The 13,071-nt window shown below is 42.9% G+C and overlaps 1 protein-coding gene across 1 annotated transcript in view; it reads left to right on the forward strand.

Annotated features, from left to right (window-relative positions):
* The window catches only part of LOC139470987 (protocadherin Fat 4-like), an 83,565-nt gene that overhangs the window by 34,072 nt on the left and 36,422 nt on the right, over positions 1–13,071 (forward strand). The window contains exons 11-15 of the mRNA XM_071253302.1: positions 1,846–2,010; positions 3,529–3,666; positions 3,764–3,898; positions 7,245–7,418; positions 8,496–8,680. Of these exons, the coding sequence (XP_071109403.1) occupies positions 1,846–2,010; positions 3,529–3,666; positions 3,764–3,898; positions 7,245–7,418; positions 8,496–8,680 (797 nt within the window). The remainder of the gene's footprint in view (positions 1–1,845; positions 2,011–3,528; positions 3,667–3,763; positions 3,899–7,244; positions 7,419–8,495; positions 8,681–13,071) is intronic.

The following is a 13,071-nucleotide window of genomic DNA, read 5'->3' on the forward strand; positions in this document are numbered from 1 at the left end:
AGTATGTCATGATATATCTCCCTGGCTACAACCAATGGTCCCAGTGTGTAATGATATATCTCCCTGGCTACTACCATTGGTCCGAGTATGTAATGATATATCTCCCTGGCTACAACCAATGGTCCCAGTGCGTAATGCTATATCTCCCTGGATACAACCAATGGTTCGAGTATGTAATGCTATATCTCCCTGGATACAACCACTGGTCCGAGTATGTAATGATATATCTCCCTGGCTACAACCACTGGTCCGAGTATATAATGCTATATCTCCCTGGCTACAACCAATGGTCCGAGTATGTAATGCTATATCTCCCTGGCTACAACCAATGGTCCCAGTATGTCATGATAAATCTCCCTGGCTACAACCAATGGTCCCAGTATGTAATGCTATACCTCCCTGGCTACAACCAATGGTCCCAGTATGTAATGCTATATCTCCCTGAGCACAACCACTGGTCCCAGTATGTAATGCTATATCTCCCTGGCTACAACCACTGGTCCCAGTATGTAATGCTATATCTCCCTGGCTACAACCACTGGTCCCTGTATGTAATGCTATATCTCCCTGGGTACAACCACTGGTCCCAGTATGTAATGATATATCTCCATGGATGCAACCACTTGTCCCAGTATGTAATGATATATCTCCCTGGCTTCAACCACTTGTCCCAGTAGGTAATGATATATATCCTTGGATGCAACCATTGGTCCCAGTATGTAATGATATATCTCCCTGGTTACAACGTTTGGTCCCAGAATATAATGATATATCTCCTTGGCTACAATCATTCATCCCAGTATGTTATGATATATCTCCACGGTTACAACCACTGGTCCCAGTATGTAATGATATATCTCATTGGCTATAACCATTGATCTCTCTATGTAATGATATATCTAGCTGGCTACAACCATTGATCTTACTATGTTATGATACATCTCCCTGGCTACAACCATTGATCTCACTATGTAATGATATATCTCCCTGGCTGCAACCGTTAGTCCCACGATGTAATGATGTATCTATTTGGCTGCAACCATCGCTCCCACGATGTAATGATGTATCTCCTTGGCTATAACCATTGGTCCCAGTAGGTTATAACATATCACCCTACTTACAACGATTGGTCCCAGTATGTAATGATATATCTCCCTGGATGCAACCATTGGTCCCAGTATGAAATTATATATATCCTTGGTTAAAACCTTTGGTCCCAGTATGTTATGATATATCTCCACGGCTACAACCACTGGTCCCAGTATGTTATGATATATCTACCTGGCTACAACCATTCGTCCCAGTATATTATGATATATCTCCCTGGCTACAACCATTGATCTCACTATGTAATTATATATCTTCCTGGATGCAACCATTGGTCCCAGTATGAAATCATATATCTCCATGGCTTTAACCATTGATCTCACTTTGTAATGCTATATCTACCTGGCTACAACCATTGATCTCACTATGTAATGATATATCTCCCTGGATGCAACCATTGGTCCCAGTATGAAATTATGTATATCCCTGGTTAAAACCTTTGGTCACAGTATATAATAATATATCTCCTTTGATGCAACTATTGGTCCCAGTGGGTAACGATATATCTCCTTGGCTGCAACCATTGGCCAGAATATGTAATGATATATTTCCTTGGCTAAAACCATTGCTTCCAGTATGTAATGATATATCTCCTTGGCTATAACCATTGGTCCCAGTATCCCAGTATGTAATGGTATATTTCCATGGTTACAACCATTGATCCCAGTATGTAATGATGTATCTCCCTGGTTACAGCAATAGGTCCCTCTGCTCAACGTATGCGTGTATTTTGTACAGAGTTTGGCATTTACTACACTGGAAATGCGCCGCTTAGTTCACTTCCGGTAAAAAACATTCAAATCGGGGTTATTTGCGAAGATGGAAAAGGTGGCTCCATTGAAAAGAACTATGACCTTCAACTCAATCCCAACGAAAGACCACAAGCATCATGCTCACCGACTGGTAAGTAGGAAACAAACAGATTGAAGGAGATGGGGTGTGGTGTGGTGGTTATATGAAGAGACAGATTCAGGGAGGTGAGGTGAGGTCTGGGGGTTATATGGAGAGACAGATTGAGGGAGGTGAGGTGAGATGAGGTGGTTATATGAAGAGACAGATTCAGGTAGGTGAGGTGAGGTGTGGTATGGGGGTTATATGGAGAGACAGATTGAGGGAGGTGAGGTGTGGTGTGGGAGTTATATGAAGAGACAGATTCAGGGAGGTGAGGTGAGATGTGGTGTTGGGGTTATATGGAGAGACAGATTGAGGGAGGTGAGGTGTGGTGTGGGGGTTATATGGAGAGACAGAGATTGAGGGAGGTGAGGTGTGGTGTGGGGGTTATATGGAGAGACAGATTCAGGGAGGTGAGGTGAGATGTGGTGTTGGGGTTATATGGAGAGACAGATTCAGGGAGGTGAGGTGAGATGTGGTGTGGGGGTTATATGGAGAGACAGATTCAGGTAGGTGAGGTGTGGTATGGGGGTTATATGGAGAGACAGAATGAGGGAGGTGAGGTGAGGTGAGGTGTGAGGTTATATGGAGAGACAGATTGAGGGAGGTGAGGTGAGGTGTGGTGTCGGGGTTATATGGAGAGACAGATTCAGGGAGGTGGGGTGTGGTGTGGGGGTTATATGGGAGAGACAGATTGACGGAGGTGAGGTGTGGTGTGTGGGTTATATGGAGAGAGAGATTGAGGGAGGTGAGGTGAGGTATGGGGGTTATATGGAGAGACAGATTCAGGGAGGTGAGTTGAGATGTGGTGTGGGGGTTATATGGAGAGACAGATTGAGGGAGGTGAGGTGTGGTGTGGTGTGGTGTGGTGTGGGGTTATATGGAGAGACAGATTGAGGGAGGTGTGGTGTGGTGTGGTGTGGGGGTTATATGGAGAGACAGATTGACGGAGGTGAGGTGTGGTGTGTGGGTTATATGGAGAGAGAGATTGAGGGAGGTGAGGTGAGGTATGGGGGTTATATGGAGAGACAGATTCAGGGAGGTGAGTTGAGATGTGGTGTGGGGGTTATATGGAGAGACAGATTGAGGGAGGTGAGGTGTGGTGTGGTGTGGTGTGGTGTGGGGTTATATGGAGAGACAGATTGAGGGAGGTGTGGTGTGGTGTGGTGTTGTGTGGTGTGGTGTGGTGTGGTGTGGTGTGGTGTGGTGTGGTGTGGTGTGGTGTGGTGTGGTGTGGTGTGGGGGTTATATGGAGGACAGAGATTGAGGGAGGTGTGGTGTGGTGCGGTGTGGTGTGGTGTGGGGGTTATATGGAGAGACAGAGATTGAGGGAGGTGAGGCGTGGTGTGGTGTTATATTGAGAGACACAGATTATGGACAGTGTGGCGGTTATATATATAGAAAAAGGTCGTGGGTGTGGTGGTTTATGGCACTTGTGTAATATTTTCTTAAATATTCCGAAAGATAATTTATTTATGTTGTAGCGCAAAGACTGGAATGTGAAACAATACGTTCTTTTTGGTATTTCAGCAACGACGCAAATTAGCGCCAAATCCATCAAAACGAACGACATCGTTTACACCATTCCCGTCACGGACAAGGAGAACAATCCTATATCTGTTATATCCGTGTGTGATCCGGAATTGGGACTGTTCGTTTATGACTCTGGTAAGTGGATAAGCGTTGAGATGTCTGGAACGACAATGCCCCCTAATATCGATTGTGTCGGCTCATCATAATGTTATCATGTTTTACACGATTGCAGCCACTGTGGCGTTGAAGGCGACGAAATCATTTCATGGTGTGACGGAATCCAGCATCACCTGCACACTGCGCATCAGCGACGGCAAACACCCGCCAATGGATGACGTCACCTGTTTTGTCACTATCACCATCACAGGTAGATATGTGCATTAGGATCACCCTTTGTCACTATCACCATCACAGGTAGATATACGCATAGGATCACCCTTTGTCACTATCACCATCACAGGTAGATATGCGCATTAGGTTCACCCTTTGTCACTATCACCATCACAGGTAGATATACGCATAGGATCACCCTTTGTCACTATCACCATCACAGGTAGATATGCGCATTAGGTTCACCCTTTGTCACTATCACCATCACAGGTAGATATACGCATAGGATCACCCTTTGTCACTATCACCATCACAGGTAGATATACGCATAGGATCACCCTTTGTCACTATCACCATCACAGGTAGATATACGCATAGGATCACCGCTGGTATACGATGAGGATAACCTGTGTGTATAATGTGTCAGGATCACTAGCAGTATCACTGGCAGATATACGCGTGAAGATCACTGGTATACGCATCAGGACTACTGAATAGGTATGCGCAATGAGATCGTTTGTAGTTCAAAGGGCTTATGTACACAGTAAAAACCTTTTAGATTTGACCTTTATATTGAAAATGAAACTATATCGTAACACAGCCAACACAACAATGTTGGATGAAAGTATAGTTAAGGCGTGAGAGGGAATGAGGAGAATGAAGCTCCACAACTATATCGGTGTGTGTGTGTGAATGAGGAGAATGTAGCTCCACAACTATATCGGTGTGTGTGTGTGTGTGAATGAGGAGAATGTAGCTCCACAACTATATCGGTGTGAGAGGGAATGAGGAGAATGAAGCTCCACAACTATATCGGTGTGTGTGTGTGTGTGTGAATGAGGAGAATGTAACTCCACAACGATATCGGTGAGTGTGTGTGAATGAGGAGAATGAAGCTCCACAACTATATCGGTGTGAGAGTGAATGAGGAGAATGTAACTCTACAACTATATCGGTGTGAGAGTGAATGAGGAGAATGCTGCTCGACAACTATATCGGTGTGAGAGTGAATGAGGAGAATGTAACTCTACCGCTATATCGGTTTGAGAGTGAATGAGGAGAATGTAGCTCCACAACTATATCGGTGTGTGTGTGTGAATGATGAGAATGTATCTCCACAACTATATCGGTGTGTGTGTGTGAATGAGGAGAATGTAGCTCCACAACTATGTTAGTGTGTGTGTGTGTGAATGAGGAGAATGTAACTCCACAACTATATCGGTGTGTGTGTGTAAATGAGGAGAATGTAGCTCCACAACTATGTTAGTGTGTGTGTGTAAATGAGGAGAATGTAGCTCTACAACTATGTTAGTGTGTGTGTGTGTGTAAATGAGGAGAATGTAGCTCCACAACTATGTTAGTGTGTGTGTGTGTGTAAATGAGGAGAATGTAACTCCACAACTATATCGGTGTGTGTGTAAATGAGGAGAATGTAGCTCCACAACTATACTGAGTCAAATTAAAAATATCACATTTTTAAAAGTAATCCCATATATGATATACAACGGACAAATGTAATTTTTAATCATTAATGTCCAAAGAATGATTTTAATTAACGGTGGTAACAATACTTTGTTCCAAGCACCTACGGTATTCGGTAATAACATCAACAGTTTAAACCACAAGTCCCAAGCACGCGAATCTGATGGCACACAAGTTCAGTAGCGTGTATGGCCACCATGTGCGTTGACAACTGCCACACAACACCTCCGCATGGACCTTGTGATGCTTGTGAACACATGATTGGGAAGACGATGCCATTGTTGCTGCAAAATGGTGCCAAGATCTTGTAAATTCTGTGGTTGGTTCCAAGAGCATCCCAGACTTGTTCGATGGGATTGAGGTCGGGAGACCTTGACGGCCAGTCCATGACGTTGACTCCCGCATTTTGAAGGAAATACCTTGTCAGAATTGCTGTGTGGGGTCTGGCATTGTCGTGTTGGAAGATCAAACCGGGTCCATGTGCTGCCATAAAAGGCAGACGTTCTGGTGCCAGTACCTGGTCGCTGTAAGCAGCAGCGTTGAGGTTGCCACGGATGACAAGAAGCCTGGAACGTGCATTGCCACAGAAAGCACCCCACACCATGACACTTCCGCCTCGAAATCTGTCAACTTCCTGTACACAACACTGGGCGAAACGTTCATGACGGCGCCTCCACACCCTTGCCCTACCATCAGCAAATCGAAGATTAAATCGGGATTCATCACTGAAGACAACTTGATTCCAATTCCTCTGAGTCCATCTTAAGTGTTGCTGTGCCCACAATTGACGTTGACGTCTGTGTAATTGAGTCAGAATCGGCCCGCAATATGTCCGTCGTGCTCGAAGGTGAGCAGTTCTCAGACGGTTTCGAACAGTTTGCGCACTCAGTCTACCCCTAAACAGTTCATTTCTGGTTGATGTAGTCGTCAAAAATCAGTTACGGAGGTGACATAAGAAAATCTGACGTGGTCGACCTGGCCGAGGGCGATCAGCGGTAGTACCCCTTTGCTGTAGACGCGTCTGTAAATCATAAACAGTCCGTCGACTACAACCGATCGTCCTTGCGACTTCAGCTACGGACGTTACCGTCTGCAACATGCCGATAGCACGTTCACGTTGCGCATTTGAAAGGCGTGGCATGATAAATGTCTGTAAAGACTTTTCTTTTCTTTTTTTGTTACTGACTGCTAAAAATTATGGCTGAAAACACGAGCGGTATTATGGCCACGTGACCAGTTGCACGTGAAAAAACACTTATGCCACTATAGTGCTGTGCACATGATTTTGATCGATTCACCTGCACAAAACGGAAGTTATCTGAAGACAATACGTGGCCATTACTGTTTAAATACACAATAAGGGCCCACAATGATAACTGGTCAAAATGTTAAAATGTTAGGATTGTGAAGTTTTTTATTTGATTCAGTATATATCGGTGTGAGAGTGACTGAGGAGCATGTATATGTCCAACTACATCGGTGTGTGTGTTTGAGTGTTTGTGTGTGTATATGTGTGTGTGAATGAGGAGAATCTAGCTCTACAACTATATCGGTGTGTGTATATGTGTGTGTGAATGAGGAGAATGTAGCTCTACAACTATTTCGGTATGTGAGTGAATGTGGACAATGGAATCACTGGTAAACGTCTGAGACCAGCATCACTTCGTCTTTCCTCCCACATTAAGCTGACACGCCGTGATATAGCTGGAATACTGTTAAAAACGGCGGTAAACCCAACTCACTCACTCACTCACTCACTCACTCACATTTTTACTGTTCAGGGGGTTACGCCCTGATGTCTAATCATGGATGCAAGGTAGCAATGTTAGGTGAAGGAAAGACATGTTTTTCCTTAACAAATCCTTGGCTTTACATCTCCGCGCTTCTTGATGTATCCACAGACCTGAACCAAGCCCCGACAATAGACAACGACAACCAGGTGGTGAGGCACAGCGAGCTCACCAAGCCAGGCCTCGAACTCTTTAAGTTCGACATCACCGACGACGACAAGGTCGAAATTTCCTACGAAGTCAACCCTGTCGCATACGCTTCATATTTCACAGTCAACTCTACTTGTGAGTACATGTTTATGAATGTTCGATCATCTACACATGATTTTTAGCAGTGAAATATCTACATGATTATTTCAAAGCGATTTTCGTTTATTCTAAGCGAGGTGTAAACACTTTAAGAACTTTTATTCCCTACACTATACATATCTTTACATGATGGTATGTTGTGTATGCTATAAAGACATTCACAAGATTATTTGTCCTTTACACTGTAAAGACATTCAGGGGATTATTTGTACTTTAAATTGTCAAGTCATTCACGGGATTGTTTCGACATTATATGATCAAGACATTCACAAGATTATTTGTACTTAACACTTTCAAGACATTCACGGGATCATTCTTCTTAAAACCATCAAGACATTCACGGGGTTATTTCTACTGTATGGTGTAAAGACATTCACGGGATTGTTTCTACCTTACACTGTAAAGACATTCACAGAATTATTTGTACTTTACACTATAAAAAACATTCACGGCATTATTTCTACCTTACATTGTGAAAACTTTTACGGGATTGTTTGTACTTTACACTATCAAGACATTCATGGGATTATTTGTACTTTACACTATCAAGAAATTCACAAGATTATTGCTACCTTACATTGTACAGACATTTACGGGGTTATTTGTACTTAACATTATCAAGACATTCACAGGATTGTCTGTTTGTTACACTATCAAGACATTCAGGGGATTATTTGTACTTTACACTATCAAGACATTCACGGGAATATTTCCACTTTTAAAAAAATCAATACATTCACGGGATTATTTCTAGCTTACACTGTAAAGACATTTACTGGAATATTTCTACTTTACACTATCACGACATTCACGGTATTATTTGTACTTTACACTGTAAAAACAATCACAGGATTATTTGTACTTTACACAGTAAAGACATTCACAGGATTATTTGTACTTTACACAGTAAAGACATTCACGGGATTATTTGTACTTTACACAGTAAATGCATTCACGGGATTATTTGTACTTTATACTGTTAATACATTCACGGGATTTTTTGTACTTTACACAGTAAAGACGTTCACAGGATTATTTGTACTTTATCCCCAGCTGGATCCGTAACATTATTGAAGGACCTGGATTTTGAGACACTGCCAAGAACATACATCATTACCATCGTCGCTGACGACAGTGTCCTCAAAGCAACGGGGACGGTAACAATCGAGGTCACAGACGACAACGATCCCCCGGTTTTTGATAAGAATAAGTACATTGTGTCTCTCAAAGAAGGGGAGGTAAATCAATACTTTCTTTTATCAAAGTTCAACTTATAACACGCCCTGACACTGTATAGTTACACAATGCCCTGTCACTGTATAGATACACTAGATGCACAACGTCCTGACTGTGAATAGTTACACTACGCCCTGACACTGTGCAGTTACACTACACCCTGACACTGTACATTTAGACTACGCCCTGACACTGTATAGATACACTAAATGCACAACGTCCTGACTGTGAATAGTTACACTACACCCTGACACTGTACAGTTACACTACGCCCTGACACTGTACAGTTACACTACGCCCTGAAACTGTATAGTTACTCTACGTCCTACGCCCTCACACTATACAATAACACTGCGCCCTGACACTGTATAGTTACACAACACCCTGACACTGTATAGTTACACTACGCCCTAACACTGTATAGTTACACTGCGACCTGACACTGTATAGTTACACTACGCCCTGACACTGTATAGTTACATTTCATCCTGACACTGTATAGTTACACTACGCCCTAACACCGTATAGGTACACTACGCCCTTACACTGTATAGTTACACTGCGCCCTGACACTGTATATAGTTACACTACGCCCTGACACTGTATAGTTACACTGCTCCCTTACACTGTACAGTTACACTGCGCCCTGACACTGTATAGTTACACTACGCCCTGACACTGAATAGTTACACTACATCCTGACACTGTATAGTTACACTACACCCTTACACTGTATAGTTACTTTACGTCCTACGCCCTCACACTATACAATAACACTGCGCCCTGACACTGTATAGTTACACAACGCCCTGACACTGTATAGTTACACTACGCCCTAACACTGTATAGTTACACTGCGCCCTGACACTGTATATAGTTACACTGCGCCCTGACACTGTATATTTACACTGCTCCCTTACACTGTATAGTTACACTGCGACCTGACACTGTATAGTTACACTACGCCCTGACACTGTATAGTTACACTACATCCTGACACTGTATAGTTACACTACGCCCTAACACCGTATAGTTACACTACGCCCTTACACTGTATAGTTATAATGCGCCCTGACACTGTATATAGTTACACTACGCCCTGACACTGTATATTTACACTGCTCCCTTACACTGTATAGTGACACTGCGCCCTGACACTCAATAGTTACACTACGCCCTGACACTGAATAGTTACACTACATCCTGACACTGTATAGTTACACAACGCCCTAACACTGTATAGTTACACTGCGCCCTGACACTGTATATAGTTACACTGCGCCCTGACACTGTATATTTACACTGCTCCCTTACACTGTATAGTTACACTGCGCCCTGACACTGTATAGTTATACTACGCCCTGACACTGTATAGTACACTACACCCTGACTCCGTATAGTTACATACTGCCTTGGCGTCTTTCACCGAGCGAATCACATGAAACGCAGCTGTTCTGGGATTTAACTATACTTTTAGAAGATAGGGGATATCGAAAATAAAGGCTTGTTACTAAATCCAAAAAAAATTGACCATATCACACCGATTCTACGGAACCTCCACTGGCTCAAAATCAATGAGAGAATCCAGTATAAAGTGATGCTGATTGTGTTCAATGCGAGACACAATCAAAAACCAACTTATGTCAGCGAGCTTCTTGAAGAGTACGTGTCTGGGAGATCTCTCAGATCAAGCTGCCAGTCCCTACTCTCTGTGCCTAGTGCTAGAACGGCGACTTTTGGAGGTCGGAGTTTCGCCAAAGTTGCCCCTGAGCTATGAAATAGGCTGCCATTGGATATCAGGAACATTGACAGTCCTACTTTGTTCCGATCAAGACTCAAAACCTATCTTTTCACCAAATGTGTCCTTGGAGTATTGAGGCTTTGTGTTTTCCTAGCTGTGAATGTCTCTTTTTTTGTGTAGACTCAAATGATTCGCTTTTGAGCAGTTCTTCGAACTGGATACCAGCGCTATATAAATCTGTAGTTGAGACAGTTTTGGGTCAATCTGTGTTTCAGATATTTGTGTTCAGGGTCATATGACGTCTAGGTACATGTGTATTTCGGGCCTGTTTGTATTTTGGGCCCATATGACGTTTAGGTACATGTGTATTTCGGGTTTGTTTGTATTTTGGGCCCATATGACGTTTAGGTACATGTGTATTTCGGGCCCATATGACGTTTAGGTACATGTGTATTTCGGGTTTGTTTGTATTTTGGGCCCATATGACGTTTAGGTTCATGTGTATTTCGGGTTTGTTTTTATTTTGGGCCCATATGACGTTTAGGTACATGTGTATTTCGGGTTTGTTTGTATTTCGGGCCCATATGACGTTTAGGTACATGTGTATTTCGGGTTTGTTTGTATTTCGGGCCCATATGACGTTTAGGTACATGTGTATTTCGGGTTTGTTTGTATTTTGGGCCCATATGACGTTTAGGTACAGGTGTATTTCGGGTTTGTTTGTATTTTGGGCCCATATGACGTTTAGGTACATGTGTATTTCGGGTTTGTTTGTATTTTGGGCCCATATGACGTTTAGGTACATGTGTATTTCGGGCCCATATGACGTTTAGGTACATGTGTATTTCGGGTTTGTTTGTATTTTGGGCCCATATGACGTTTAGGTACATGTGTATTTCGGGTTTGTTTGTATTTTGGGCCCATATGACGTTTAGGTTCATGTGCATTTCGGGTTTGTTTGTATTTCGGGCCCATATGACGTTTAGGTACATGTGTATTTCGGGTTTGTTTGTATTTCGGGCCCATATGACGTTTAGGTACATGTGTATTTCGGGCCCATATGACGTTTAGGTACATGTGTATTTCGGGCCCATATGACGTTTAGGTACATGTGTATTTCGGGTTTGTTTGTATTTTGGGCCCATATGACGTTTAGGTACATGTGTATTTCGGGCCCATATGACGTTTAGGTACATGTGTATTTTGGGCCCATATGACGTTTAGGTACATGTGTATTTCGGGTTTGTTTGTATTTTGGGCCCATATGACGTTTAGGTACAAGTGTATTTCGGGTTTGTTTGTATTTTGGGCCCATATGACGTTTAGGTACATGTGTATTTCGGGTTTGTTTGTATTTCGGGCCCATATGACGTTTAGGTACATGTGTATTTCGGGTTTGTTTGTATTTTGGGCCCATATGACGTTTAGGTACAGGTGTATTTCGGGCCCATATGACGTTTAGGTACATGTGTATTTCGGGCCCATATGACGTTTAGGTACATGTGTATTTCGGGTTTGTTTGTATTTCGGGCCGATATGTCGTTTAGGTACATGTGTATTTCGGGCCTGTATGTATTTCGGGCCCATATGACGTTTTGGTACATGTGTATTTCGGGTTTGTTTGTATTTCGGGCCCATATGTCGTTTAGGTACATGTGTATTTCGGGTTTGTTTGTATTTCGGGCCCATATGTCGTTTAGGTACATGTGTATTTCGGGTTTGTTTGTATTTAGGGCCCATATGACGTTTAGGTACATGTGTATTTCGGGTTTGTTTGTATTTTGGGCCCATATGTCGTTTAGGTACGGTGTATCTCGGGCCTGTGTGTATTTCGGGCCCATATGTCGTTTAGGTACTTGTGTATTTCGGGCCCATATCACGTTTAGGTACATGTGTATTTCGGGCCCAAATGACGTCTAGGTACATGTGTATTTCGGGTTTGTTTGTATTTTGGGCCCATATGACGTTTAGGTACATGTGTATTTCGGGCATGTGTGTATTTCGGGCCCATATGACGTTTAGGTACATGTGTATTTCGGGTTTGTTTGTATTTCGGGCCCATATGTCGTTTAGGTACGTTTGTACTTCGGGTTTGTTTGTGTTTCGGGCCCATATGACGTTTAGGTACATGTGTATTTTGGGCCCATATGACGTTTAGGTACATGTGTATTTCGGGTTTGTTTGTATTTTGGGCCCATATGACGTTTAGGTACAAGTGTATTTCGGGTTTGTTTGTATTTCGGGCCCATATGTCGTTTAGGTACGTTTGTACTTCGGGTTTGTTTGTGTTTCGGGCCCATATGACGTTTAGGTACATGTGTATTTCGGGTTTGTGTGTATTTTGGGCCCATGTGACGTCTAGGTACATGTGTATTTCGGGTTTGTTTGTATTTCGGGCCCATATGTCGTTTAGGTACATGTATATTTCGGGCCTGTGTGTATTTCGGGCCCATATGACGTTTAGGTACATGTGTATTTCGTGTTTATGTGTATTTTGGGCCCATATGTCGTTTAGGTACGTTTGTACTTCGGGTTTGTTTGTATTTCGGGCCCATATGTCGTTTAGGTACATGTGTATTTCGGGTTTGTTTGTATTTTGGGCCCATATGTCGTCTAGGTACATGTGTATTTCGGGTTTGTTTGTATTTTGGG

This window comes from Haliotis cracherodii, unplaced genomic scaffold (genome assembly GCF_022045235.1).
Source record: "Haliotis cracherodii isolate W230 unplaced genomic scaffold, xgHalCrac1.p SCAF_1, whole genome shotgun sequence".
Lineage (NCBI taxonomy): Eukaryota > Metazoa > Mollusca > Gastropoda > Lepetellida > Haliotidae > Haliotis > Haliotis cracherodii.